The sequence below is a fragment of the Coregonus clupeaformis genome, chromosome 15 (assembly GCF_020615455.1).
Source record: "Coregonus clupeaformis isolate EN_2021a chromosome 15, ASM2061545v1, whole genome shotgun sequence".
Lineage (NCBI taxonomy): Eukaryota > Metazoa > Chordata > Actinopteri > Salmoniformes > Salmonidae > Coregonus > Coregonus clupeaformis.
Window position 1 is genome coordinate 32210734 of NC_059206.1, and position 26894 is coordinate 32237627.

Sequence of the window (26894 nt, forward strand, 5' to 3'; positions counted from 1 at the left end):
CATCAGGTTTCTCTCTGCTTCAACTCTGACCTCTCCTTCATAGTTCTCCATCATCTCCTCTATCTCCAGTCTGTGTCTCTCCTCCATCTCTCTCCTCTCATTCTCTCTCTTCTCTCTAAATCTCTCCAGCTTTCTCTCCATCCCCTCCCTCCTATCAAACTCTTTCTTCAGCTCTCTCTCCAGCTCCCTTTTCTTCTCCTCATCCCTCTCTTCTTTCACCTGTCTCTCCAGTTCAGTGGTTCTTTCACTGAGTGTTCTGATATCTCCTTCATGTTCCTGGATCACTCCCCTCTATCTTCTTCAGCGAGTCCTGCAACTCCTTCTGAAACCTATCTCTCACCTCTCTCTCCTCCCTCTGTTTCCTCTCCTCTTTCTCCCTCTGGATCTTTCCTCCATCTCTCTGACCTGGTCTTCTGACTCCTGGTAGGTCTGACTGCTGTAGAATCTCTCTCTGTTTCCTGCCACCATCTCCTCTACCTGCTCCAGCAGCTCTGGGACCTGAGTGCCATGGGCCCTGTCCTTAATGTTGAGGACGTGGTACCTGCTCCACATTTCTCTACAAGCTGCTGGAGGTCCTGACTCCCTGCTTGGAGAAACTCCTCAATGCTCTGCTCTTTCAGGCCATCAGCATGGGTGAATAGAATCACAGTGTGTCCCCAACAACCCTCCCCAAACATCTCCTCTATTCTCTCCAGCACCCCTCTCTCCTCCCCCCTGGAGGGCTCCACTGGTATGACCAGGAGGAAGGCGTGGGGTCCTGGGGCAGACAGACGGACACAGAGCCCCACATCCTGTCTCATCTCATCCAGAGAGAGTCCAGGACAGAACCAGTCTGGAGTGTCCACCAGCACCAACCGTCTCCCAGACACGTCCCCCTCTCTCCTCTTACTCCTCTGGGTCACTGCAGAGGGGCTGGCCTGGGCCCCAAACTCCTCTCTGCCAAGGATGGTGTTTCCTGCTGCACTCCTCCCAGCCCCAGTCCTCCCCAGCAGCACCAGTCTCAGCTCAGACACACTGGGAGACACTGGGGAGTCTGGACTGCTGCTCTCTCCTCCCACTGCAACACAACACAACACACAGCACTGTTCAACACACTGACTCTCTGGATAATGTACAACACAGTGTCAAATATAATGTAAGCTACATCCATAACTCACTTTCAGGAGGATTTAACTCCATGCTGTTTCTCCTCCTCAGTGGAAGTGTGGGGTCTGTACCGGAGGTCTCTCCTCCCACTGTAACACAACATAGAGAACTGGTCAACATACTGTTTCATCAGTGACACATTTAAAAACATAGTATACACAAACAACAAATACATTACACATCATTGTGAAATATAGATTATTGGAGAAAATAGAGAATATCAAGATTGATGACAGTTTGAGGCAACATTGATAACTCACTAAGTGAAGGATGGTCCACTATAGACTAGAAACAGTAGGAGAAAGCAGGACAATATTGATAACTCACTATATGGAGGACCATCCATGCTGTGTCTCCTCCTGACTGGGAGTATGGAACCTGTATATGAGGTCTCTCCATGTTCTAAAACAACAAATAACATCCATTTATAATGGGAACATTTACCTCAGTAACACATGAAGGCACATAGACCTACTTAAGGGTAGTTCTGGGTTTCTCGTGAAATGTTAATGTTAAGTATCACATATCTCACTCACCAGTCATCTGGGCTGAGGTCTCTCTTCTCAGTCTCTCTAGCTCAGTCTTCACATCACATATCTGTTGAGCTGAAATAACAAAGGAAGACTAACATCTGAATTCTATGTTAAAGACTTTAGACAGAAATATGATGCAGAGGGAAAGTGATGTAAAACAATATTCCTGAGAATTGAGGAAAGTACAGTAGGTTAAATATATTAATGGTAGTAATAATCTTACCCAGTTTAGCATTTTCATTGTTGACATCCTCCACTTGTTTGTCTCGTTCCTTTAACTGCTTCTCTCTCTCCTCTAGTAGTTTATATTTCTCTTCTAGTTCCTGTCTCCTCTCTTTTAGTTCATTATATTTTTCCTCCAGTAGTTTGTCCCTCTCTTCCAGTAGTATGTCTTTCTCTCTCCCAGTTTGTGGTTCCTGTCCTCTAGTTGAAGGTCTTTTTCCTGCAGTAGGACTCTGAAGTTCTCTACTTGGCTGTTCTTGTCCTGCAGGTTCTTTCTCAGTGTCTCTAGTTGAATGTCTCTATCCTTTAGTTGCTTCTCTTTTTGTTCCAGTTGGTTTTCTTTCTCTTCTAATAGTTTATTCCTCTGTCCCATTGTCTGGTTCTTCTCCTCCAGTAGTCTCTCTTTCTCTCTCTCACTTCCTGGGTCATATCATCCAGTCTATAGTTTCTCTCCTCTAGTTGATGGTCTTTTTCCTTTATTTTCTTGTCTTTGTCTCCTAGTTCAACCTTCTTCTCCTTTATTTCATTATCTTTTCCCTCCAGTAGTCTCTCTTTCTCTCTCACTTCCTGGGTCATATCATCCAGTTGTTTGTCTTTCTCCTCTAGTTGTTTCATCATCTCATCTCTTAATATCTCTTTTAATTCTTTTTCCATCTTCAACTCTGAGAGAAAGCAATTAACATATTTAATTGGTTGTTTGATTAAGCAATTAATTCATTAATTCAATAGTATGCCTATAACGACACATTATAATTTGATGGAGGTGGTACAATAATTGTTTTCTACAGTCAACAGTTATCTGAGCTGAACCAACAATCAACTGATCTATTGACTATTTGATACATTACCAAATGAATTAGTCTGAAAAAAGGAATAACATCACTAATGTTCCCTGAACCAATCCTCTCTCCTCCAGACTCTCTCACACTTACCAAGCTCAACAGCTGATGCCTCCCTCTTCAACTTGTCCTCTTGGGTCTCATGTTGTAAATACACTGAACCTGACAATATGGTGTAAAAAAGAGAGGTGAGATCTGTCTGGTAGACTACATCACTATATACAGAACAAACAGGACCAATCAGATGTTTCCTGTCTCTCAAGCCTCCCTCATGTAGGGGCTGTGGGCGCCAATAAGATCTGGTTAACTTAATTAATAATATTTTTTTAGTTATTGGCCTATCCTGATCAAATTATTATTTTCATGTTAAGTGATAACCAGCACTGGGCTCTATGGCAGAAACACTATATTGTGTCAGGATCAGGGTTCTATGGAATATAAACTCAGCAAAAAAAGAAACGTCCTCTCACTGTCAACTGCGTTTATTTTCAGCAAACTTAACATGTGTAAATATTTGTATGAACATAACAAGATTCAACAACTGAGACATAACCTGAACAAGTTCCACAGACATGTGACTAACAGAAATGGAATAATGTGTCCCTGAACAAAGGAGGGGTCAAAATCAAAAGTAACAGTCAGTATCTGGTGTGGCCACCAGCTGCATTAAGTACTGCAGTGCATCTCCTCTTCATGGACTGCACCAGATTTTCCAGTTCTTGCTGTGAGATGTTACCCCACTCTTCCACCAAGGCACCTGCAAGTTCCCGGACATTTCTGGGGGGAATGGCCCTATCCCTCACCCTCCGATCCAACAGGTTCCAGATGTGCTAAATGGGATTGAGATCCGGGCTCTTCGCTGACCATGGCAGAACACTGACATTCCTGTCTTGCAGGAAATCACGCACAGAACGAGTAGTATGGCTGGTGGTATTGTCATGCTGGAGGGTCATGACAGGATGAGCCTGCAGGAAGGGTACCACATGAGGGAGGATGATGTCTTCCCTGTAACGCACAGCGTTGAGATTGCCTGCAATGACAACAAGCTCAGTCCGATGATGCTGTGACACACCGCCCCAGACCATGACGGACCCTCCACCTCCAAATCGATCCCGCTCCAGAGTACAGGCCTCGGAGTAACGCTCATTCCTTCGACGATAAACGCAAATCCAACCATCACCCCTGGTGAGACAAAACCGCGACTCGTCAGTGAACAGCACTTTTTGCCAGTCCTGTCTGGGCCAGTGACAGTGGGTTTATGCCCATAGGCGACGACGTTGTTACCAATGATGTCTGGTGAGGTCCTGCCTTACAACAGGCCTACAATTCCTCAGTCCAGCCTCTCTCAGCCTGTTGCTGACAGTCTGAGCACTGATGGAGGGATTGTGCGTTCCTGGTGTAACTCGGGCAGTTGTTGTTGCCAACCTGTACCTGTCCCGCAGGTGTGATGTTCGGATGTACCGATCCTGTGCAGGTGTTGTTACACGTGGTCTGCCACTGCGACGACGATCAGCTGTCCGTCCTGTCTCACTGTAGCGCTGTCTTAGGTGTCTCACAGTACAGACATTGCAATTTATTGCCCTGGCCACATCTGCAGTCCTAATGCCTCCTTGCAGCATCCCTAAGGCACGTTCACGCAGATGAGCAGGGACCCTGGGCATCTTTGTTTTGGTGTTTTTCAGAGTCAGTAGAAAGGCCTCTTTAGTGTCCTAAGTTTTCATAACTGTGACCTTAATTGCCTACCGTCTGTAAGCTGTTAGTGTCTTAACGACCGTTCCACAGGTGCATGTTCATTAATTGTTTATGGTTAATTGAACAAGCATGGGAAACAGTGTTTAAACTCTTTACAATGAAAATCTGTGAAGTTATTTGGATTTTTACGAATTATCTTTGAAAGACAGGGTCCTGAAAAAGGGCTGTTTCTTTTTTTGCTGAGTTTACATTCAGTATAATTTCAAGAACATCTATACATCATAATCCAACCTACCTTGAGAACATTTGGGGAGAGTAATGATAAATCTAAAGAAACTGATTGAATTTGTAGCCTTGAAGACACACTGCTGTTCACAAGGCCTGTACTTATTCATAGTATCAGATTAACACTCTGGTCTTTTCTTTGTCTTGTGTTATAGGTTGTCAATAAACAAAACAGACAAATAAGTAATTACTCACGGTCTTCAGATCATCCATTATCCAAGATGGAGAGTCATGAATAATGATCATGTAAAACAAAATGCATTAGTTATAATTGTTCATAGAATTTCTGTCTCATTACATCATTTAATGAAATACCATACATCATATTGGAATGACTGTTCATCACATTCATTACAAATGCACATCTAGGGAAAGGGATGTAATCAGTGCTACTATGTGAGCAGCCTTAGAATGTCTGAATGCTTCATATTAGGACATCAAACTGAATTCAAGCTGATTCCGTGTTAATTTTGGAGTGTGAAATGTTGAGATCTATGACAGATATATTGTGGGAGGGCTATGTGAAATGTTGAACATATGGCAGATATATTGTGGGAGGGCTATGTGAAATGTTGAACTATATGGCATATATATTGTTGGAGGGCTATGTGAAATGTTGAGCTATATGGCATATATATTGTTGGAGGGCTATGGTATTGCTCCTGATCAGCCATTTTCCAAGATGGAGAGTAATGAATAATGATAATGTATAACAAAATGTATGAGTTATTACAGTTACATTCAATCCAATTTCTGTCACATTACATTATTCCATCAAATACCATATATCGTATTGCAATGACTGTTCATCACATTCATTACTAATGTACATCTAGGGAAAGGGATGTAATCAGTGCTACTATGTGAGCAGTCTGATAATGACTGAATGCTTCATACTAGGACATTAAGCTGAATTCAAGCTGATTCCATTTTCATTTTGGTGTGTGAATTGTTGAGCTCTATGGCAGATACAGTTGAAGTCGGAAGTTTACATACACCTTAGCCAAATACATTTAAACTCAGTTTTTCACAATTCCTGACATTTAATGCTAGTAAAAACTCCCTGTCTTAGGTCAGTTAGGATCACCACTTTATTTTAAGAATGTGAAATGTCAGAATAATAGCAGAGATAATTATTTATTTCAGCTTTTATTTCTTTCATCACATTCCCAGTGGGTCAGAAGTTTACATACACTCAATTAGTATTTGGTAGCATTGCCTTTAAATTGTTTAACTTGGGTCAAACGTTTGGGTAGCCTTCCACAAGCTTCCCACAATAAGTTGGGTGAATTTTGGCCCATTCCTCCTGACAGAGCTGGTGTAACTGAGTCAGGTTTGTAGGCCTCCTTGCTCGCACACGCCTTTTCAGTTCTGCCCACAAATGTTCTATAGGATTGCGGTCAGGGCTTTGTGATGGCCACTCCAATACCTTGAATTTGTTGTCCTTAAGCCATTTTGCCACAACTTTGGAAGTATGCTTGGGGTCATTGTCCATTTGGAAGACCCATTTGCGACCAAGCTTTAACTTCCTGACTGATGCCTTGAGATATTGCTTCAATATATCCACATAATTTTCCTTCTTCATGATGCCATCTATTTTGTGAAGTGCACCAGTCCCTCCTGCAGCAAAGCACCCCCACAGCATGATGCTGCCACTCCCCGTGCTTTATGGTTGGGATGGTTTTCTTCGGCTTGCAAGCAACCCCCTTTTTTCCCAAACATAACAATGGACATTATGGCCAAACAGTTCTATTTTTGTTTCATCAGACCAGAGGACATTTCTCCAAAAGTACGATATTTGTCCCCATGTGCAGTTGCAAACCAAAGTCTGGCTTTTTTATGGCGGTTTTGGAGCAGTGGCTTCTTCCTTGCTGAGCGGCCTTTCAGGTTATGTCGATATAGTACTCGTTTTACTGTGGATATAGATACTTTTGTACTTGTTTCCTCCAGCATCTTCACAAGGTCCTTTAATGTTGTTCTGGGATTGATTTGCACTTTTCGCACCAAAGTACGTTAATCTCTAGGAGACAGAATGCGTCTCCTTCCTGAGAGGTATGACGCCTGCGTGATTCCATGGTGTTTATACTTGCGTACTATTGTTTGTACAGATGAACGTGGTACCTTCAGGCGTTTGGAAATTGCTCCCAAGGATGAACCAGACTTGTGGAGGTCTAGACATTGTTTTCTGAGGTCTTGGCTGATTTCTTTTGATTTTACCATGATGTCAAGCAAAGAGGCACTGAGTTTGAAGGTAGGCCTTGAAATACATCCACAGGTACACCTCCAGTTGACTCAAATGATGTCAATTTGCCTATCAGAAGCTTCTAAAGCCATGACATCATTTTCTGGAATTTTCCAAGCTGCTTAAAGGCACAGTCAACTTAGTGTATGTAAACTTCTGACCCACTGGAATTGTGATACAGTGAATTATAAGTGAAATAATCTGTCTGTAAACAATTGTTGGAAAAATTACTGGTGTCATGCACAAAGTAGATGTCCTAACCGACTTGCCAAAACTATAGTTTGTTAACAAGAAATTTGTGGAGTGGTCGAAAGACGACTTTTAATGACTCCAACCTAAGTGAATGTAAACTTCCGACTTCAACTGTATATTGTGGGAGGGCTATGTGAAATGTTGAGATCTATGGTAGATATATTGTGGGAGGGCTATGTGAAATGTTGAGCTATATGGCATATATATTGTTGGAGGGCTATGGTATTGCTCCTGATCATCCATTATCCAAGATGGAGAGTGATGAATAATGATCATGTAAAACAGAATGCATGAGTTAATATTGTTCATTGAATTTCTGTCTCATTACATAACTTCATGAAAAATCATACATCATATTGGAATGACTGTTCATCACATTCATTACTAATGTACATCTAGGGAAAGGGATGTAAGCAGTGCTACTATGTGAGAAGTCTGATAATTACTGAATGCTTCATACTGTGACATCAAGCTGAATTCAAGCTGTTCCATTTTAATTTTGGTGTGCGAATTGTTGAGCTCTATGGCAGATATATTGTGGGAGGGCTATGTGAAATGTTGAACTATATGGCATATATATTGTTGGAGGGCTATGGTATTTCTCCTGATCATCCATTATCCAAGATGGAGGGTAATGAATAATGATCATGTATAACAAAATGTATGAGTTATTACAGTTGCATTCAATCTAATTTCTGTCACATTACATTATTCAATCAAATACCACACATCATACTGCAATGACTGTTCAACACATTCATTACTAATGTACATCTAGAGAAAGGGATGTAATCAGTGCTACTATGTCAGCAGTCTTAGAATGTCTGAATGCTTCATACTAGGACATCAAGCTGAATTCAAGCTGATTCCATTTTCATTTTGAGTGTGAATTGCTGAGCTCTATGGCAGATATATTGTGGGATGACTATGGTATGTAATTTCAGGATAAATTGAAGAATATATATACATCATAATCCAACCTACATTGAGAACATTTGGGGAGAGTAATGATAAATCTAAAGAAACTGATTTAATTCGTAGCCTTGAAGAAGACACACTGCTGTTCACAAGGCCTGTACTTATTCATAGTATCAGATTAACACTCTGGTCTGTTCTTTGCCTTGTCTTATTGGTTGTCAATAAACAAAAAGACAAATAAGTAATTACTCACCCGCAACTGATCAACCATTGTTCAAGATGGAGATTCATGAATAATGATCATGTAAAACAGAATGCATGAGTTAATATTGTTCATTGAATTTCTGTCTCATTACATAACTTCATGAAATATCATACATCATATTGGAATGACTGTTCATCACATTCATTACTAATGTACATCTAGGGAAAGGGATGTAATCAGTGCTACTATGTGAGCAGTCTGAGAATTACTGAATGCTTCATACTGTGACATCAAGCTGAATTCAAGCTGTTCCATTTTAATTTTGGTGTGCGAATTGTTGAGCTCTATGGCAGAAATATTGTGGGAGGGCTATGGTATGTAAATTCAGGATAATTTGAAGAACATCTATACATCATAATCCAACCTACCTTGAGAACATTTGAAGAGAGTATTGATAAATGTAAAGAAACTGAATTAATTTGTAGCCTTGAAGACACACTGCTGTTCACAAGGCCTGTACTTATTCATAGTATCAGATTAACACTCTGGTCTGTTCTTTGTCTTGTCTTATTAGTTGTCAATAAACAAAAAAGACAAATAAGTAATTACTCACGTCTTCCTGATAATCCATTATCCAAGATGGAGAGTCATGAATAATGATCATGTAAAACAGAATGCATTAGTTATTATTGTTCATTGAATTTCTGTCTCATTACATACTCCTGAGTGGCGCAGTGGTCTAAGCCACTGCATCGCAGTGCTAACTGTGCCACTAGAGATCCTGGTTTGAATCCAGGCTCTGTTGCAGCCGGCCGCGACCGGGAGACTCATGGGCGGCGCACAATTGGCCCAGCGTCGTCCAGGGTAGGGGAGGGAATGGCCGGCAGGGATGTAGCTCAGTTGATAGAGCATGGCGTTTGCAACGCCAGGGTTGTGGGTTCGATTCCCACGGGGGGCCAGTATAAAAAAAATTAATGGTATTCACTAATTGTAAGTCGCTCTGGATAAGAGCGTCTGCTAAATGACTAAAATGTAAATGTAATGATAATTTAATGAAATACCATACATCATATTGGAATGACTGTTCATCACATTAATTACTAACGTACATCTAGGGAAAGGGATGTAAGCAGTGCTACTATGTGAGCACACTGAGAATGACTGAATGCTTCATACTATGACTTCAAGCTGTTCCATTTTAATTTTTGGTGTGTGAATTGTTGAGCTCTATGGCAGATATATTCTGGGAGGGCTATGTGAAATGATGAGCTCTATGGCAGATATATTGTGGGAGGGCTATGTGAAATGTTGAACTATATTGCATATATATTGTTGGAGGGCTATGGTATTTCTCCTGATCATCCATTATCCAAGATGGAGAGTAATGAATAATGATCATGTATAACAAAATGTATGAGTTATTACAGTTACATTCAATCTAATTTCTGTCACATTACATTATTCAATCAAATACCACACATCATACTGCAATGACTGTTCAACACATTCATTACTAATGTACATCTAGAGAAAGGGATGTAATCAGTGCTACTATGTCAGCAGTCTTAGAATGTCTGAATGCTTCATACTAGGACATCAAGCTGAATTCAAGCTGATTCCATTTTAATTTTGAGTGTGAATTGCTGAGCTCTATGGCAAATATATATTGTGGGAGGACTATGGTATGTAAATTCAGGATAAATTGAAGAATATCTATACATCATAATCCAACCTACCTTGAGAACATTTGGAGAGAGTATTGATAAATCTAAAGAAACTGATTTAATTTGTAGCCTTGAAGAAGACACACTGCTGTTCACAAGGCCTGTACTTATTCATAGTATCAGATTAACACTGGTCTTTTCTTTGTCTTCTGTTATAGGTTGTCAATAAACAAAAAATACATAAGTAATTACTCACGGTCTTCAGATCATCCATTATCCAAGATGGAGAGTCATGAATAATGATCATGTAAAACAGAATGCATTAGTTATTATTGTTCATTGAATTTCTGTCTCATTACATAATTTAATGAAATACCATACATCATATTGGAATGACTGTTCATCACATTAATTACTAACGTACATCTAGGGAAAGGGATGTAAGCAGTGCTACTATGTGAGCAGTCTGAGAATGACTGAATGCTTCATACTATGACATCAAGCTGAATTCAAGCTGTTCCATTTTAATTTTGGTGTGTGAATTGTTGAACTCTATGGCAGATATATTGTGGGAGGGCTATGTGAAATGTTGAGCTCTATGGCAGATATATTGTGGGAGGGCTATGGTATTTCTCCTGATCATCCATTATCCAAGATGGAGGGTAATGAATAATGATCATGTATAACAAAATGTATGAGTTATTACAGTTACATTCAATCTAATTTCTGTCACATTACATTATTCAATCAAATACCACACATCATACTGCAATGACTGTTCAACACATTCATTACTAATGTACATCTAGAGAAAGGGATGTAATCAGTGCTACTATGTCAGCAGTCTTAGAATGTCTGAATGCTTCATACTAGGACATCAAGCTGAATTCAAGCTGATTCCATTTTAATTTTGAGTGTGAATTGCTGAGCTCTATGGCAGATATATTGTGGGAGGACTATGGTATGTAAATTCAGGATAAATTGAAGAATATATATACATCATAATCCAACCTACCTTGAGAACATTTGGGAGAGTAATGATAAATCTAAAGAAACTGATTTAATTTGTAGCCTTGAAGAAGACACACTGCTGTTCACAAGGCCTGTACTTATTCATAGTATCAGATTAACACTCTGGTCTTTTCTTTGTCTTGTCTTATTGGTTGTCAATCAACAAAAAAGACAAATAAGTAATTACTCACCCGCAACTGATCAACCATTGTTCAAGATGGAGATTCATGAATAATGATCATGTAAAACAGAATGCATGAGTTAATATTGTTCATTGAATTTCTGTCTCATTACATAACTTCATGAAATATCATACATCATATTGGAATGACTGTTCATCACATTCATTACTAATTTACATCTAGGGAAAGGGATGTAATCAGTGCTACTATGTCAGCAGTCTGAGAATTACTGAATGCTTCATACTATGACATCAAGCTGATTTCAAGCTGTTCCATTTTAATTTTGGTGTGCGAATTGTTGAGCTCTATGGCAGAAATATTGTGGGAGGGCTATGGTATGTAAATTCAGGATAATTTGAAGAACATCTATACATCATAATCCAACCTACCTTGAGAACATTTGAAGAGAATATTGATAAATGTAAAGAAACTGAATTAATTTGTAGCCTTGAAGAAGACAAACTGCTGTTCACAAGGCCTGTACTTATTCATAGTATCAGATTAACACTCTGGTCTTTTCTTTGTCTTGTGTTATAGGTTGTCAATAAACAAAAAAGACAAATAAGTAATTACTCACGTCTTCCTGATAATCCATTATCCAAGATGGAGAGTCATGAATAATGATCATGTAAAACAGAATGCATTAGTTATTATTGTTCATTGAATTTCTGTCTCATTTCATAATTTAATGAAATATCATATTGGAATGACTGTTCATCACATTCATTACTAATGTACATCTAGGGAAAGGGATGTAATCAGTGCTACTATGTCAGCAGTCTTAGAATGTCTGAATGCTTCATACTATGACATCAAGCTGAATTCAAGCTGATTCCATTTTAATTTTGAGTGTGAATTACGCCTTGATAAGTTCCTTTCCTGAGGATGGCTCACCCCTCACAGTTCTGGGGGATTTCAACCTCCCTACGTCTACATTTGACTCATTTCTCTCTGCCTCCTTCTTTCCACTCCTCTCCTCTTTTGACCTCACCCTCTCACCGTCCACCCCTACTCACAAGGCAGGCAATACGCTTGACCTCATCTTTACTAGATGCTGTTCTTCTACTAATCTCACTGCAACTCCCCTCCAAGTCTCCGACCACTACTTTGTATCCTTTTCTTTACATTTGAGTCATTTAGCAGACGCTCTTATCCAGAGCGACTTACAGGAGCAATTAGGGTTAAGTGCCTTGCTCAAGGGCACATCGACAGATTTTTCACCTAGTCGGCTCGGGGATTAGAACCAGCGACCTTTCGGTTACTGGCACAACGCTCTTAACCACTAAGCTACGAGCTTCTCTCTCCCTCTCCTCCAACACTACTCACTCTGCCCCTACACAGATGGTAATGCGCCGTCGCAACCTTCGCTCTCTCTCTCCCGCTACTCTCTCCTCTTCCATCCTTTCATCTCTTCCCTCTGCTCAATCCTTCTCCCTCCAATCTCCTGATTCTGCCTCCTCAACCCTCCTCTCCTCCCTTTCTGCATCCTTTGACTCTCTCGAGCTGGGCATCTCCGGCGCGGCTCACTCTTGGATTGCGTCCTACCTGACCAGTCGCTCCTACCAAGTGGCGTGGCGAGAAGCTGTCTCCGCACCACGTGCTCTCACCACTGGTGTCCCCCAGGGCTCAGTTCTAGGCCCTCTCCTATTCTCGCTATACACCAAGTCACTTGGCTCTGTCATATCCTCACATGGCCTCTCCTATCATTGCTACGCTGACGACACACAACTAATCTTCTCCTTTCCCCCTTCTGATAACCAGGTGGCGAATCGCATCTCTGCATGTCTGGCAGAAATATCAGAATGGATGACGGATCACCACCTCAAGCTGAACCTCGGCAAGACGGAGCTGCTCTTCCTCCCGGGGAAGGACTGCCCGTTCCATGATCTCGCCATCACGGTTGACAACTCCGTTGTGTCCTCCTGCCAGAGTGCGAAGAGCCTTGGCGTGACCCTGGACAACACCCTGTCGTTCTCCGCTAACATCAAGGCGGTGACCCGATCCTGTAGGTTCATGCTCTACAACATTCGGAGAGTACGACCCTGCCTTACACAGGAAGCAGCACAGGTCCTAATCCAGGCACTTGTCATCTCCCGTCTGGATTACTGCAACTCGCTGTTGGCTGGGCTCCCTGCCTGTGCCATTAAACCCCTACAACTCATCCAGAATGCCGCAGCCCATCTGGTGTTCAACCTTCCCAAGTTCTCTCACGTTAACCCGCTCCTCCGCACACTCCACTGGCTTCCAGTTGAAGCTCGCATCTGCTACAAGACCATGGTGCTTGCCTACGGAGCTGTGAGGGGAACGGCACCTCCGTACCTTCAGGCTCTGATAAGTCCCTACACCCAAACGAGGGCACTGCGTTCATCCACCTCTGGCCTGCTGGCTCCCCTACTTCTGCGGAAGCATAGTTCCCGCTCAGCCCAGTCAAAACTGTTCGCTGCTCTGGCACCCCAATGGTGGAACAAGCTCCCTCACGACGCCAGGACAGCGGAGTCACTCACCCACCTTCCGGAGACATTTGAAACCCCACCTCTTTAAGGAATACCTGGGATAGGATAAAGTAATCCTTCTACCCCCTTTACTCCAACCCCGCCCCCCAAAAAAAAAATACAAAAGAAAAAAAAGATAAAAAAAAGAAAAAATTAGATTTAAAAAAATAAAAACATTGTAAAGTGGTTATCCCACTGGCTATAAGGTGAATGCACCTATTTGTAAGTCGCTCTGGATAAGAGCGTCTGCTAAATGACGTAAATGTAAATGTAAATGTAAATGTAAATGTAAATGTAAATGTATGTAAATTCAGGATAATTTGAAGAACATCTATACATCATAATACAACCTACCTTGAGAACATTTGAAGAGAGTATTGATAAATGTAAAGAAACTGAATTAATTTGGAGCCTTGAAGACACACTGCTGTTCACAAGGCCTGTACTTCTTTATAGTATCAGATTAACACTCTGGTCTTTTCTTTGTCTTGTCTTATTAGTTGTCAATAAACAAAAAAGACAAATGAGTAATTACTCACGTTTTCCTGATAATCCATTATCCAAGATGGAGAGTCATGAATAATGATCATGTAAAACAGAATGGATTAGTTATTATTGTTCATTGAATTTCTGTCTCATTACATAATTTAATGAAATACCATACATCATATTGGAATGACTGTTCATCACATTAATTACTAACGTACATCTAGTGAAAGGGATGTAATCAGTGCTACTATGTGAGCAGTCTAAGAATGACTGAATGCTTCATACTATGACATCAAGCTGAATTCAAGCTGTTCCATTTTAATTTTGGTGTGTGAATTGTTGAGCTCTATGGCAGATATATTGTGGGAGGGCTATGTGAAATGTTGAGCTCTATGGCAGATATATTGTGGGAGGGCTATGTGAAATGTTGAGCTCTATGGCAGATATATTGTGGGAGGACTATGGTATGTAAATTCAGGATAAATTGAAGAATATCTATACATCATAATCCAACCTACCTTGAGAACATTTGGGGAGAGTAATGATAAATCTAAAGAAACTGATTTAATTTGTAGCCTTGAAGAAGACACACTGCTGTTCACAAGGCCTGTACTTATTCATAGTATCAGATTAACACTCTGGTCTGTTCTTTGACTTGTCTTATTGGTTGTCAATAAACAAAAAAGACAAATAAGTAATTACTCACCCGCAACTGATCAACCATTGTTCAAGATGGAGATTCATGAATAATGATCATGTAAAACAGAATGCATGAGTTAATATTGTTCATTGAATTTCTGTCTCATTACATAACTTCATGAAATATCATACATCATATTGGAATGACTGTTCATCACATTCATTAGTAATGTACATCTAGGGAAAGGGATGTAATCAGTGCTACTATGTGAGCAGTCTGAGAATTACTGAATGCTTCATACTGTGACATCAAGCTGAATTCAAGCTGTTCCATTTTAATTTTGGTGTGCGAATTGTTGAGCTCTATGGCAGATATATTGTGGGAGGGCTATGGTATGTAAATTCAGGATAATTTGAAGAACATCTATACATCATAATCCAACTTACCTTGAGAACATTTGAAGAGATTATTGATAAATGTAAAGAAACTGAATTAATTTGGAGCCTTGAAGACACACTGCTGTTCACAAGGCCTGTACTTCTTTATAGTATCAGATTAACACTCTGGTCTTTTCTTTGTCTTGTCTTATTGGTTGTCAATAAACAAAAAAGACAATTAAGTAATTACTCACGTTTTCCTGATAATCCATTATCCAAGATGGAGAGTCATGAATAATGATCATGTAAAACAGAATGGATTAGTTATTATTGTTCATTGAATTTCTGTCTCATTACATAATTTAATGAAATATCATACATCATATTGGAATGACTGTTCATCACATTCATTACTAATGTACATCTAGGGAAAGGGATGTAATCAGTGCTACTATGTGAGCAGTCTGAGAATAACTGAATGCTTCATACTGTGACATCAAGCTGAATTCAAGCTGTTCCATTTTAATTTTGGTGTGCGAATTGTTGAGCTCTATGGCAGATATATTGTGGGAGGGCTATGTGAAATATTGAACTATATGGCATATATATTGTTGGAGGGCTATGGTATTTCTCCTGATCATCCATTATCCAAGATGGAGAGTAATGAATAATGATCATGTATAACAAAATGTATGAGTTATTACAGTTACATTCAATCTCATTTCTGTCACATTACATTATTCAATCAAATACCACACATCATACAGCAATGACTGTTCAACACATTCATTACTAATGTACATCTAGAGAAAGGGATGTAATCAGTGCTACTATGTCAGCAGTCTTAGAATGTCTGAATGCTTCATACTAGGACATCATGCTGAAATCAAGCTGATTCCATTTTAATTTTGAGTGTGAATTGCTGAGCCCTATGGCAGATATATTGTGGGAGGACTATGGTATGTAAATTCCAGAATAAATTGAAGAATATCTATACATCATAATCCAACCTACCTTGAGAACATTTGGGGAGAGTAATGATAAATCTAAAGAAACTGATTTAATTTGTAGCCTTGAAGAAGACACACTGCTGTTCACAAGGCCTGTACTTATTCATAGTATCAGATTAACACTCTGGTCTTTTCTTTGTCTTGTGTTATTGGTTGTCAATAAACAAAAAAGACATAAGTAATTACTCACGGACTTCAGATCATCCATTATCCAAGATGGAGAGTCATGAATAATGATCATGTAAAACAGAATGCATTAGTTATTATTGTTCATTGAATTTCTGTCTCATTACATAATTTAATGAAATACCATACATCATATTGGAATGACTGTTCATCACATTAATTACTAACGTACATCTAGGGAAAGGGATGTAAGCAGTGCTACTATGTGAGCAGTCTGAGAATGACTGAATGCTTCATACTATGACATCAAGCTGAATTCAAGCTGTTCCATTTTAATTTTGGTGTGTGAAATGTTGAGCTCTATGGCAGATATATTGTGGGAGGACTATGGTATGTAAATTCAGGATAAATTTAAGAATATCTATACATCATAATCCAACCTACCTTGAGAACATTTGGGGAGAGTAATGATAAATCTAAAGAAACTGATTTAATTTGTAGCCTTGAAGAAGACACACTGCTGTTCACAAGGCCTGTACTTATTCATAGTATCAGATTAACACTCTGGTCTGTTCTTTGTCTTGTCTTATTGGTTGTCAATAAACAAAAAAGACAAATAAGTAATTACTCACCCGCAACTGATCAACCATTGTTCAAGATGGAGATTCATGAATAATGATCATGTAAAACAGAATGCATGAGTTAATATTGTTCATTGAATTTCTGTCTCATTACATAACTTCATGAAATATCATACATCATATTGGAATGACTGTTCATCACATTCATTACTAATGTACATCTAGGGAAAGGGATGTAATCAGTGCTACTATGTGATCAGTCTGAGAATTACTGAATGCTTCATACTGTGACATCAAGCTGAATTCAAGCTGTTCCATTTTAATTTTGGTGTGCGAATTGTTGAGCTCTATGGCAGAAATATTGTGGGAGGACTATGGTATGTAAATTCAGGATAATTTGAAGAACATCTATACATCATAATCCAACCTACCTTGAGAACATTTGAATAGAGTATTGATAAATCTAAAGAAACTGAATTAATTTGGAGCCTTGAAGACACACTGCTGTTCACAAGGCCTGTACTTCTTTATAGTATCAGATTAACACTCTGGTCTTTTCTTTGTCTTGTCTTATTAGTTGTCAATAAACAAAAAAGACAAATAAGTAATTACTCACGTCTTCCTGATAATCCATTATCCAAGATGGAGAGTCATGAATAATGATCATGTAAAACAGAATGCATTAGTTATTATTGTTCATTGAATTTCTTGTTCATTACATAATTTAATGAAATATCATACATCATATTGGAATGACTGTTCATCAAATTCATTACTAATGTACATCTAGGGAAAGTGATGTAATCAGTGCTACAATGTCAGCAGACTTAGAATGTCTGAATGCTTCATACTAGGACATCAAGCTGAATTCAAGCTGTTCCATTTTAATTTTGGTGTGTGAATTGTTGAGCTCTATGGCAGATATATTGTGGGAGGGCTATGTGAAATGTTGAGCTCTATGGCAGATATATTGTTGGAGGGCTATGGTATTGCTCCTGATCATCCATTATCCAAGATGGAGAGTAATGCATAATGATAATGATTAACAAATTGTATGAGTTATTATAGTTACATTCAATCTAATTTCTGTCACATTACATTATTCAATCAAATACCACACATCATACTGCAATGACTGTTCAACACATTCATTACTAATGTACATCTAGGGAAAGGGATGTAAGCAGTGCTACTATGTGAGCAGTCTGAGAATGACTGAATGCTTCATACTAGGACATCAAACTGAATTAGAGCTGATTCCGTGTTACTTTTGGAGTGTAAAATGTTGAGCTCTATGGCATATATTTTGTGGGAGGGCTATGGTATGTAAATTCAGGATAATTTGAAGAACATCTATACATCCTAATCCAACCTATCTTGAGAACATTTGGGGAGAGTATCTATTAATGTAAAGAAACTGATTTAATTTGTAGCCTTGAAGAAGACACATTGTTTTTCACAAGGCTTGTACTTATTCATGGTATCAGATTAACATTCTGGTCTGTTCTTTGTCTTGTGTTATTGGTTGTCAATAAACAAAACAGACAAATAAGTAATTACTCACCAAAAACTGATCATCAATTATCCAAGATGGAGAGTCATGAATAATGATAATGTAAAACAGAATGCATGAGTCATTATTGTTCATTGAATTTCTGTCTCATTACATAACTTCATGAAATATCATACATCATATTGGAATGACTGTTCATCACATTAATTACTAATGTACATCTAGGGAAAGGGATGTAATCAGTGCTACTATGTGAGCACTCTGAGAATGACTGAATGCTTGATACTGTGACATCAAGCTGAATTCAAGCTGTTCCATTTAAATTTTGGTGTGCGAATTGTTGAGCTCTATGGCAGATATATTGTGGGAGGGCTATGTGAAACATTGAGCTCTATGGCAGATATATTGTGGGAGGGCTATGTGAAATGTTGAGCTCTATGGCAGATATATTGTGGGAGGGCTATGTGAAAATTTGAACTATATGGCATATACAGTGGGGGAAAAAGTATTTAGTCAGCCACCAATTGTGCAAGTTCTCCCACTTAAAAAGATGAGAGAGGCCTGTAATTTTCATCATAGGTACACGTCAAATATGACAGACAAATTGAGGGAAAAAAATCCAGAAAATCACATTGTAGGATTTTTAATGAATTTATTAGCAAATTATGGTGGAAAATAAGTATTTGGTCACCTACAAACAAGCAAGATTTCTGGCTCTCACAGACCTGTAACTTCTTCTTTAAGAGGCTCCTCTGTCCTCCACTCGTTACCTGTATTAATGGCACCTGTTTGAACTTGTTATCAGTATAAAAGACACCTGTCCACAACCTCAAACAGTCACACTCCAAACTCCACTATGTCCAAGACCAAAGAGCTGTCAAAGGACACCAGAAACAAAATTGTAGACCTGCACCAGGCTGGGAAGACTGAATCTGCAATAGGTAAGCAGCTTGGTTTGAAGAAATCAACTGTGGGAGCAATTATTAGGAAATGGAAGACATACAAGACCACTGATAATCTCCCTCGATCTGGGGCTCCACGCAAGATCTCACCCCGTGGAGTCAAAATGATCACAAGAACGGTGAGCAAAAATCCCAGAACCACACGGGGAGACCCTAGTGAATGACCTGCAGAGAGCTGGGACCAAAGTAACAAAGCCTACCATCAGTAACACACTACGCTCGCCAGGGACTCAAATCCTGCAGTGCCAGACGTGTCCCCCCCGCTTAAGCCAGTACATGTCCAGGCCCGTCTGAAGTTTGCTAGAGGCATTTGGATGATCCAGAAGAGGGATTGGGAGAATGTCATATGGTCAGATGAAACCAAAATATAACTTTTTTGGTAAAAACTCAACTCGTCGTGTTTGGAGGACAAAGAATGCTGAGTTGCATCCAAAGAACACCATACCTACTGTGAAGCATGGGGGTGGAAACATCATGCTTTGGGGCTGTTTTCTCTGCAAAGGGACCAGGATGACTGATCCGTGTAAAGGAAAGAATGAATGGGGCCATGTATCGTGAGATTTTGAGTGAAAACCTCCTTCCATCAGCAAGGGTTATTGAAGATGAAACGTGGCTGGTTCTTTCCAGCATGACAATGATCCCAAACACACCGCCCGGGCAACGAAGGAGTGGCTTCGTAAGAAGCATTTCAAGGTCCTGGAGTGGCCTAGCCAGTCTCCAGATCTCAACCCCATAGAAAATCTTTGGAGGGGGAGTTGAAAGTCCGTGTTGCCCTTTGACAGCCCCAAAACATCACTGCTCTAGAGGAGATCTGCATGGAGGAATGGGCCAAAATTCCAGCAACAGTGTGTGAAAACCTTGTGAAGACTTACAGAAAAGTTTGACCTGTGTCATTGCCAACAAACGGTAGATAACAAAGTATTGAGAAAAAATTACAGGCCTCTCTCATCTTTTAAGTGGGAGAACTTGCACAATTGGTGGCTGACTAAATACTTTTTTTCCCCACTGTATATTGTTGGAGGGCTATGGTATTGCTCCTGATCATCCATTATCCAAGATATGAGTAATGAATAATGATAATGTATAACAAAATGTATGAGTTATTACAGTTACATTCAATCTAATTTCTGTCACATTACATTATTCAATCAAATACCACACATCATAATGCAATGATTGTTCAACACATTCATTACTAATGTACATCTAGGGAAAGGGATGTAATCAGTGCTACTATGTGAGCAGTCTAAGAACGTCTGAATGATTCATACTAGGACATCAAACTGAATTAGAGCTGATACCGTGTTAATTTTGGAGTGTAAAATGTTGAGCTCTATGGAAGATATTTTGTGGGAGAGGCTATGGTATGTAAATTCAGGATAATTTGAAGAACATCTATATATCATAATCCAACCTACTTTGAGAACATTTGGGGAGAGTATTGATAAATGTAAAGAAACTGATTTAATTTGTAGCCTTGAAGAAGACACACTGCTGTTCACAAGGCCTGTACTTATTCATAGTATCAGATTAACACTCTGGTCTTTTCTTTGTCTTGTGTTATAGGTTGTCAATAAACAAAAAAGACATAAGTAATTACTCACCGTCTTCAGATCATCCATTATCCAAGATGGAGAGTCATGAATAATGATCATGTAAAACAGAATGCATTAGTTATTATTGTTCATTGAATTTCTGTCTCATTTCATAATTTAATGAAATACCATACATCATATTGGAATGACATTATCCAAGATGGAGAGTAATGAATAATGTGTTATTATCATTACCTTCAAATCACCATCTGTCACATTATCCAATCAAATACCATAGTGATTTGATATACATCAGGGGGGTATGGGTGTTCATCACATTCATTACTAATGAGAATCAAGGGACTTGACCAGTAATATTGGAATGCTTCAAATGATTTAGGACATCAAGCTCAAAACTCAGAGTGATTGTAATTTGCATTCTAACTTGTTGATATTCAGAATTAATCTAGTCTATTCATCTGTAACTCCTACCATGAACTCCTATCTACATGAGAAAGTAGAAGTGTTCTGTACAGGGAAAGAGACTGGTTGTTATTGTTGTTGTTTAGGTGTTTAGAAACATTACTGGAGTTATAGAACACTTACCTCTTCTGACCCTTAAACACACTGCATCCTCCTCCTTCTGTTCTCCATGGATGACCTGGCATATGTAGACTCCATCATCTGACTCCCTGATGTCTTTCAGCCTCAGAGACACGTTGCCTCTCTCCAGCTCCTGGGTGATCAGACTCACTCTGCCCTCATAGCCACTCCTCTCTGTCACCTGGCCATTCTTATACAGGTAAATACACTCTGTCTCTTTAAACCACCTGATCGTCATGGCAACATCACTGGCCTCAGGTGAGAGGTGACAGGGGAGTGTGACATCTTCACCAACATCAGCCCTTACATGGTCTTCTGAGGTGAGTTTAAACTGAGCTGTTCAGAAAGAGAGAACATTTCTGGTTTAATGACCATCTGTGTCAGGAAAACAAAATACTCTCAGTACATTTATAAACACAGCGGAATTAAAAACTACAATAGACATACAACAACCAGGACCATGTCAATTCTAAAATACAACATATACAATCCCAAAAAGACATATTCATTTGAAGGAAAATATATATATGTCATAGAAGAATGTGAATGCTACTATCTGGAATGATATTATCCCATTTGTTCCCAAATCTTTCCCAGACATGCCACTATGCAAATATTATGCCACTAGTATCCCTAACATGTAATCCATTTTGCTTATTTTTTCATTCATTGAAAAGTATGTACAAAATTGTGACATACAGTGCTCTGCTTATAATAAAATTAACAGATATTTACTCCTATTCTTCAGCCTCAATATCTATAAACCTAAGCCCACTTACCCACACACTTAAACTCAATGACCCACACACCCCAGCCCTGTTACCCCCATTCCCTAACCCTAACACCTACATGACAATACCCTCAAATGTATACAATGAAGTACCGATACACCCATATTATAGCCCTAAGTGCCCTACTTGTTACTCAATACCACAGTTCCTTTGCCAATACACCTCATCCCTGTTACTTGCCAATCTCACCCCTGTTACCCACTTTCCTTAGGCCTTTATTCCCCAAGTCACCAACAGTAACCTACATCCAGCTATTCGCTGCACCCCCAACCCTGTTATTTGCATAAGTTAGTCCTGTGACCTCTGACCTGTATACACAAAACATTTCATAGATAAACTCATAGTACAGTGGTATAACACATGTGCCCCAGCCCCATTCACTTTTTTCCTACCACAAATGTTGTTGCCAGAAAGGATTTGAATGGGCAATAGACGTCCATCCAGACCCATTACCTGTATGAGCCTTGTGTATCCCTTCACCCCATGACTCATATAAACCAGGTAAATCCATGGGCATACTCATATAGAACAGTCTACCCCAGTGCAAGAGACACTAAACAAACCTATTGACATTAAATATCAGTTAAAATATTATACTAATTCAGTTAATGGGTATATACATGGCAAATTCCCCCTGAAATAAGAAAATATGATGTTTTACAGTAAAAATCACTGATTTAAACATTAGTAAAGGCTAATGGATAATGGTAAAATCATCTGTAACATTTTGATCAAGTATATCAATAACCCAACTCAACTTCAATCTACTGAAAAAGTAAATAATCTGCTATGATTAAATATATAGAATAAATTAGAGACACTGTATTTTCCCATTGGTCAGAAATGTGTGGCAGGTAGCCTAGCGGTTAAGAGCGTTGGGACAGTAACCGAGACAGTCACTGGTTTGAATCCCTGAGCCAACTAGGTAACACATCTGTTGATGTGCCCTTGAGCAAGACACGTAATCCTAATTGCTACTGTAAATCGCTCTGGATTAATAATTATATTTATTTGTTGATAAGAACAACTTTAACTTCTCTAGAGCATGTAAAGTACAAATGTTTTTTTTATTTATTCTGTATTGTGACTGATTGGATTAAATGGGTTTCATAATGAAAGGAGATGTTTGGAGGAGAGGTCACTGTGGAGCAGTAGAGCTGTTTCTCACGAGACACAAACTCAGCTATAACTCCTCATGTTCCTAACACATTTCATCCAGTGACACACATTTACACATAAAGAGAAATAAAACCACAAACACATTTTATTTTCAATAGTTGGTTTAGTACCGTTGTCCTTGATATGTGAAAGAAAAGCTCATAATGAATTCGAATATGGTGACTTACTATGAACTCTGGACTCTGCCATTTTCCCTGCAATAAAAAGAGAAAACATTCATATTCACATCATTACCACCATCTATTCATCAGATTCTCTCATTTTCTCAATCACACAGATAGAAACATCACTTCCTCTTTCTCCAGTCCTCGTTGTTTAAAAACAGGAATGTTGTGTTTAGTTTGGAAAGTGATATATACTGAGATCTCCTCTTACCTTTACTGGTCTTCACGTCCTCCACTTCAGATTAAAAACAGTTTCTTTAAATCCATAACCATTCTCTAATATTCCCTATATATGCATATATACACGTTTTTACAGAACAATTTTCACCTCAGGCCTATACTGAGACAGAAATGTCAATTTCACCTTTGCACAGGCACTTGGGACTAAACTCCTCCCCCTTTGCTTCTCTGCTTGTTAGATAACACAGCCACAAAGTCAGAATTGTCTATAGGCCTGTCGTAACATTTAATGAAAACAAAAATGTACATTTCTGGTCTTAATTTAAGTTTAAGGTTGCATAATGTTAGCAGTGTGGGTTAGGGTTAGGTTTAAAATCAGATTTTAAGAATATTAATTGTGGTCCCATGTGCTCAGTTGGTAGAGCATGGCGCTTGCAACAGCAGGGTTGTGGGTTCGATTCACACGGGGGACCAGTACTAAAAAAGTATGAAAATGTATGCACTCAATATTTTAGATTTCTCTGGATAAGAGCGTCTGCTAAAATGACTAAAATGTAAAAATGGGCAGGGTTTGTGACTTTGTTAACTAGTGACGACCATTAGAGGGATTATGCTATCATACAGCATGGTGCCCTCTTTTATGATCTTATCTCAACCATATTTTAGTTAATCATCTCTAAATTCTAAAACTGTTTCAATTCAAATCAGAAGACAGATCCAGCCAGCAGATGGTAGTGATGGTCTTTAATTATAGTCATATTATCCTGAGCTGTAAAGATTTAACAGTGCGTATCAATATTAGCTTCTCTTATCTCTTTGGACCCATTCACATGAGTCCATGAGTGAAATAGATTCCATGACAGAAATAGTCCCAATGCTTTTCCATCCCCTGCTAACTAAAAGACTGTAGCGACTGGTGATAACTTCCAGTCTGAGAAGAGAGTATCATTGCCACCTGTTGGTCAATGTTGTGAATTTACAAATCAGACAGTTACACATGCTGTCCCATACCAGTAGGCTTAACACATCCAATTCAGCAAATTCAACACACACACCTCCCCTGTATTGAACACACATTGAAAACCAACAGTTTGATCTGGAATGACGACACAGAGACCGCTTGCACTGCCTGCCCATTTGGGTTAGAGTGAGGGGGCTGGGCTGGGTCTGAATTAGGGGTGTGGGAGATAATTAGGGGACTGGGATAAGGCTGGGGGTAAGGGCTTGGTGTAGTCTGACTGGGGGTAGAGTTAGGGTGCTGGGAGTAAAGGCTGAGTTTTGGTTAGTGTGTACAAAGGACAGGGCTGGGGGTAAGGGCTGTGATTGGGGAGGCTGGGGGAAGAGTTAAGGCGGACATTTTGTGACATAATCCTGTCTCTGAGCTCTACGGGCAATTCCTTCGACCTCATGGCTTGGTTTTTGCTCTGACATGCACTGTCAACTGTGGGACCTTATACAGACAGGTGTGTGCCTTTTCCAAACATTGTCCAATCAATTGAATTTACCACAGGTGGACTCCAACCAGTTGTAGAAACATCTCAAGGATGATCAATGGAAACAGGATTCACCTGAGCTCAATTTCGAGTCTCTTTGATGTGGTGATTTGAAGGAGTCAGGCGCAGGAGGGTAAATCACAGAATAACAGGATTTATTCTGGTATACAGAGTTACGCAATAAAGTGTCAATACAGTTCAGTGCGCAAAACAGTGCACTGAAACCAAGAAGGCACACAGGAAAAATAACCCAGTGATACAAACTACAAGGAGCTCCACCGAGCTTCACTAATCTCACAATATACAATCACACACAAAGACAAGGGGGCAGAGGGAACACTTATACAGGTACTGATGAGGGGGATATGAACCAGGTGTGTGTAATAAACAAGACAAAACAAATGGAATGATGAGATGAGGAGCGGCAGTGGCTAGAAGGCGGTGAGACGAACGCCGAAGCCTGCCCGAACAAGGAGAGGAGGCAGCCTCGGAGGAAGTCGTGACAGTCTCAAATCAAAGGGTCTGAATAGTTATGTAAATAAGGTAGTTATGTTTAAAAAAAATTTACATATTTGCTAACATTTCTAAAAACCTGCTGTTGCTTCGTCTTTTTGGGGTATTGTGTAGATTGATGAATATTGTATTTTTAAATCCATTTTAGAATAAGGCTGTAATATAACAAAATGTGGAAAAAGGAAGGGGTTTGAATACTTTCCGAATGCACTGTATACTACATACTATTAGTTAATTTTAGTATACTGTAAACAAAACGGCATCCTTTCAGTTGAGTGTGCTAGCGCTTCGCCTGTCTACGGCAGCAACTTCTTTTCTAGCTTGTTAGCATAGCTAACAAATGACTAGCTAGATATCTTACGACTTCATTTACAATAATAATAATATGCCATTTAGCAGACGCTTTTATCCAAAGCGACTTACAGTCATGTGTGCATACATTTTTACGTATAGGTGGTCCCGGGATCGAAACCCACTACCCTGGCGTTTCAAGCGCCATGCTCTACCAATTGAGCTACAGAGGACAATGTCCATTGAGAATGCACAACGACTATACCACTTAGCTAAGCTAAGAATGATGTGAATAATCATGTCAATAAACATTGGATAGTTAGTTAGATAGCATATAGTTAATATACTGGCAAGTTCTGTATCCAATCTTCAAGGAAAACAGATTAAAAGGGAAACGTGTTGCACTCGTGGTGGATAAACTGTATATCGACAACCAAAAGTTCTAATAGAGGAGTCGAATAATGGAGCACCCAATACTAGCAATGATAGGAATTGTAATATTAAAGAACATTTATAGTAAGTATAGTATTTTATAAAAGGATAAAACGATATAACAAGAAAAGATAACAAGCAGAATAATACATCTTTAAATACAAATAATTAGAACATAGCTTTTTTGGCGGGCGGTTGTTGTTTTGGCGGATGGTTGTTGTGGTTGGTCCTGTGTTCTCTCTGGCGTCCTTTCCCCCTTTTGGCAGGTGTGGATGCGGGTGCGTTTGCACGCTCGGCCCATTTCTTCCGCAGTCAACCATGTGGAGTGCATT

General features: G+C 39.4%; 2 protein-coding genes and 2 long non-coding RNA genes across 4 annotated transcripts; all 4 read right to left on the bottom strand.

Annotated features, from left to right (window-relative positions):
- Window positions 1-473: 473 nt before the first annotated feature.
- LOC123492674 (GTPase IMAP family member 4-like) lies at window positions 474-2073 on the bottom strand. Its single transcript, XM_045225436.1, has 5 exons — window positions 1903-2073; window positions 1683-1751; window positions 1474-1548; window positions 1158-1235; window positions 474-1057 (listed from the first exon to the last, which is right to left on the bottom strand). Exons 2-5 carry the CDS (start codon window positions 1687-1689, stop codon window positions 474-476), a joined length of 744 nt encoding a protein of 247 aa, XP_045081371.1. The 5' UTR covers window positions 1690-1751; window positions 1903-2073.
- Window positions 2074-2307: 234 nt separating this feature from the next.
- Window positions 2308-5243, bottom strand: LOC123492583. Its single transcript, XR_006661791.1, has 3 exons — window positions 4913-5243; window positions 2834-2902; window positions 2308-2563 (listed from the first exon to the last, which is right to left on the bottom strand). It is a non-coding gene; the product is annotated as an uncharacterized LOC123492583 (long non-coding RNA).
- Window positions 5244-16171: 10928 nt separating this feature from the next.
- Window positions 16172-18826, bottom strand: LOC121582672. Its single transcript, XR_006003389.2, has 4 exons — window positions 18471-18826; window positions 17523-17528; window positions 16958-16963; window positions 16172-16392 (listed from the first exon to the last, which is right to left on the bottom strand). It is a non-coding gene; the product is annotated as an uncharacterized LOC121582672 (long non-coding RNA).
- A 1921-nt stretch (window positions 18827-20747) lies between these two features.
- LOC123492582 (butyrophilin subfamily 1 member A1-like) lies at window positions 20748-24016 on the bottom strand. The gene is made up of 4 exons (XM_045225108.1): window positions 23865-24016; window positions 23657-23683; window positions 21523-21855; window positions 20748-20988 (listed from the first exon to the last, which is right to left on the bottom strand). The coding sequence occupies exons 2-4, from the start codon at window positions 23676-23678 to the stop codon at window positions 20978-20980; spliced, it is 366 nt and encodes a 121-aa protein (XP_045081043.1). The 5' UTR covers window positions 23679-23683; window positions 23865-24016; the 3' UTR covers window positions 20748-20977.
- Between the last annotated feature and the right edge of the window lie 2878 nt (window positions 24017-26894).

What these genes read in the sequence shown, in the direction of transcription:
- LOC123492582 (XM_045225108.1), bottom strand. Translation starts at nt 23,678, where the DNA reads ATGGCAGAGTCCAGAGTTCATA. An exon ending in GGCAGAGTCCAGAGTTCATA is followed by an intron (nt 21,856 to 23,656) that starts GTAAGTCACCAT and finishes CTTTCTGAACAG; the next exon opens with CTCAGTTTAAACTCACCTCA.
- LOC123492674 (XM_045225436.1), bottom strand. An exon ending in CATGGATGGTCCTCCATATA is followed by an intron (nt 1,236 to 1,473) that starts GTGAGTTATCAA and finishes GTTGTGTTACAG; the next exon opens with TGGGAGGAGAGACCTCCGGT. An exon ending in GGAGTTAAATCCTCCTGAAA is followed by an intron (nt 1,058 to 1,157) that starts GTGAGTTATGGA and finishes GTTGTGTTGCAG; the next exon opens with TGGGAGGAGAGAGCAGCAGT.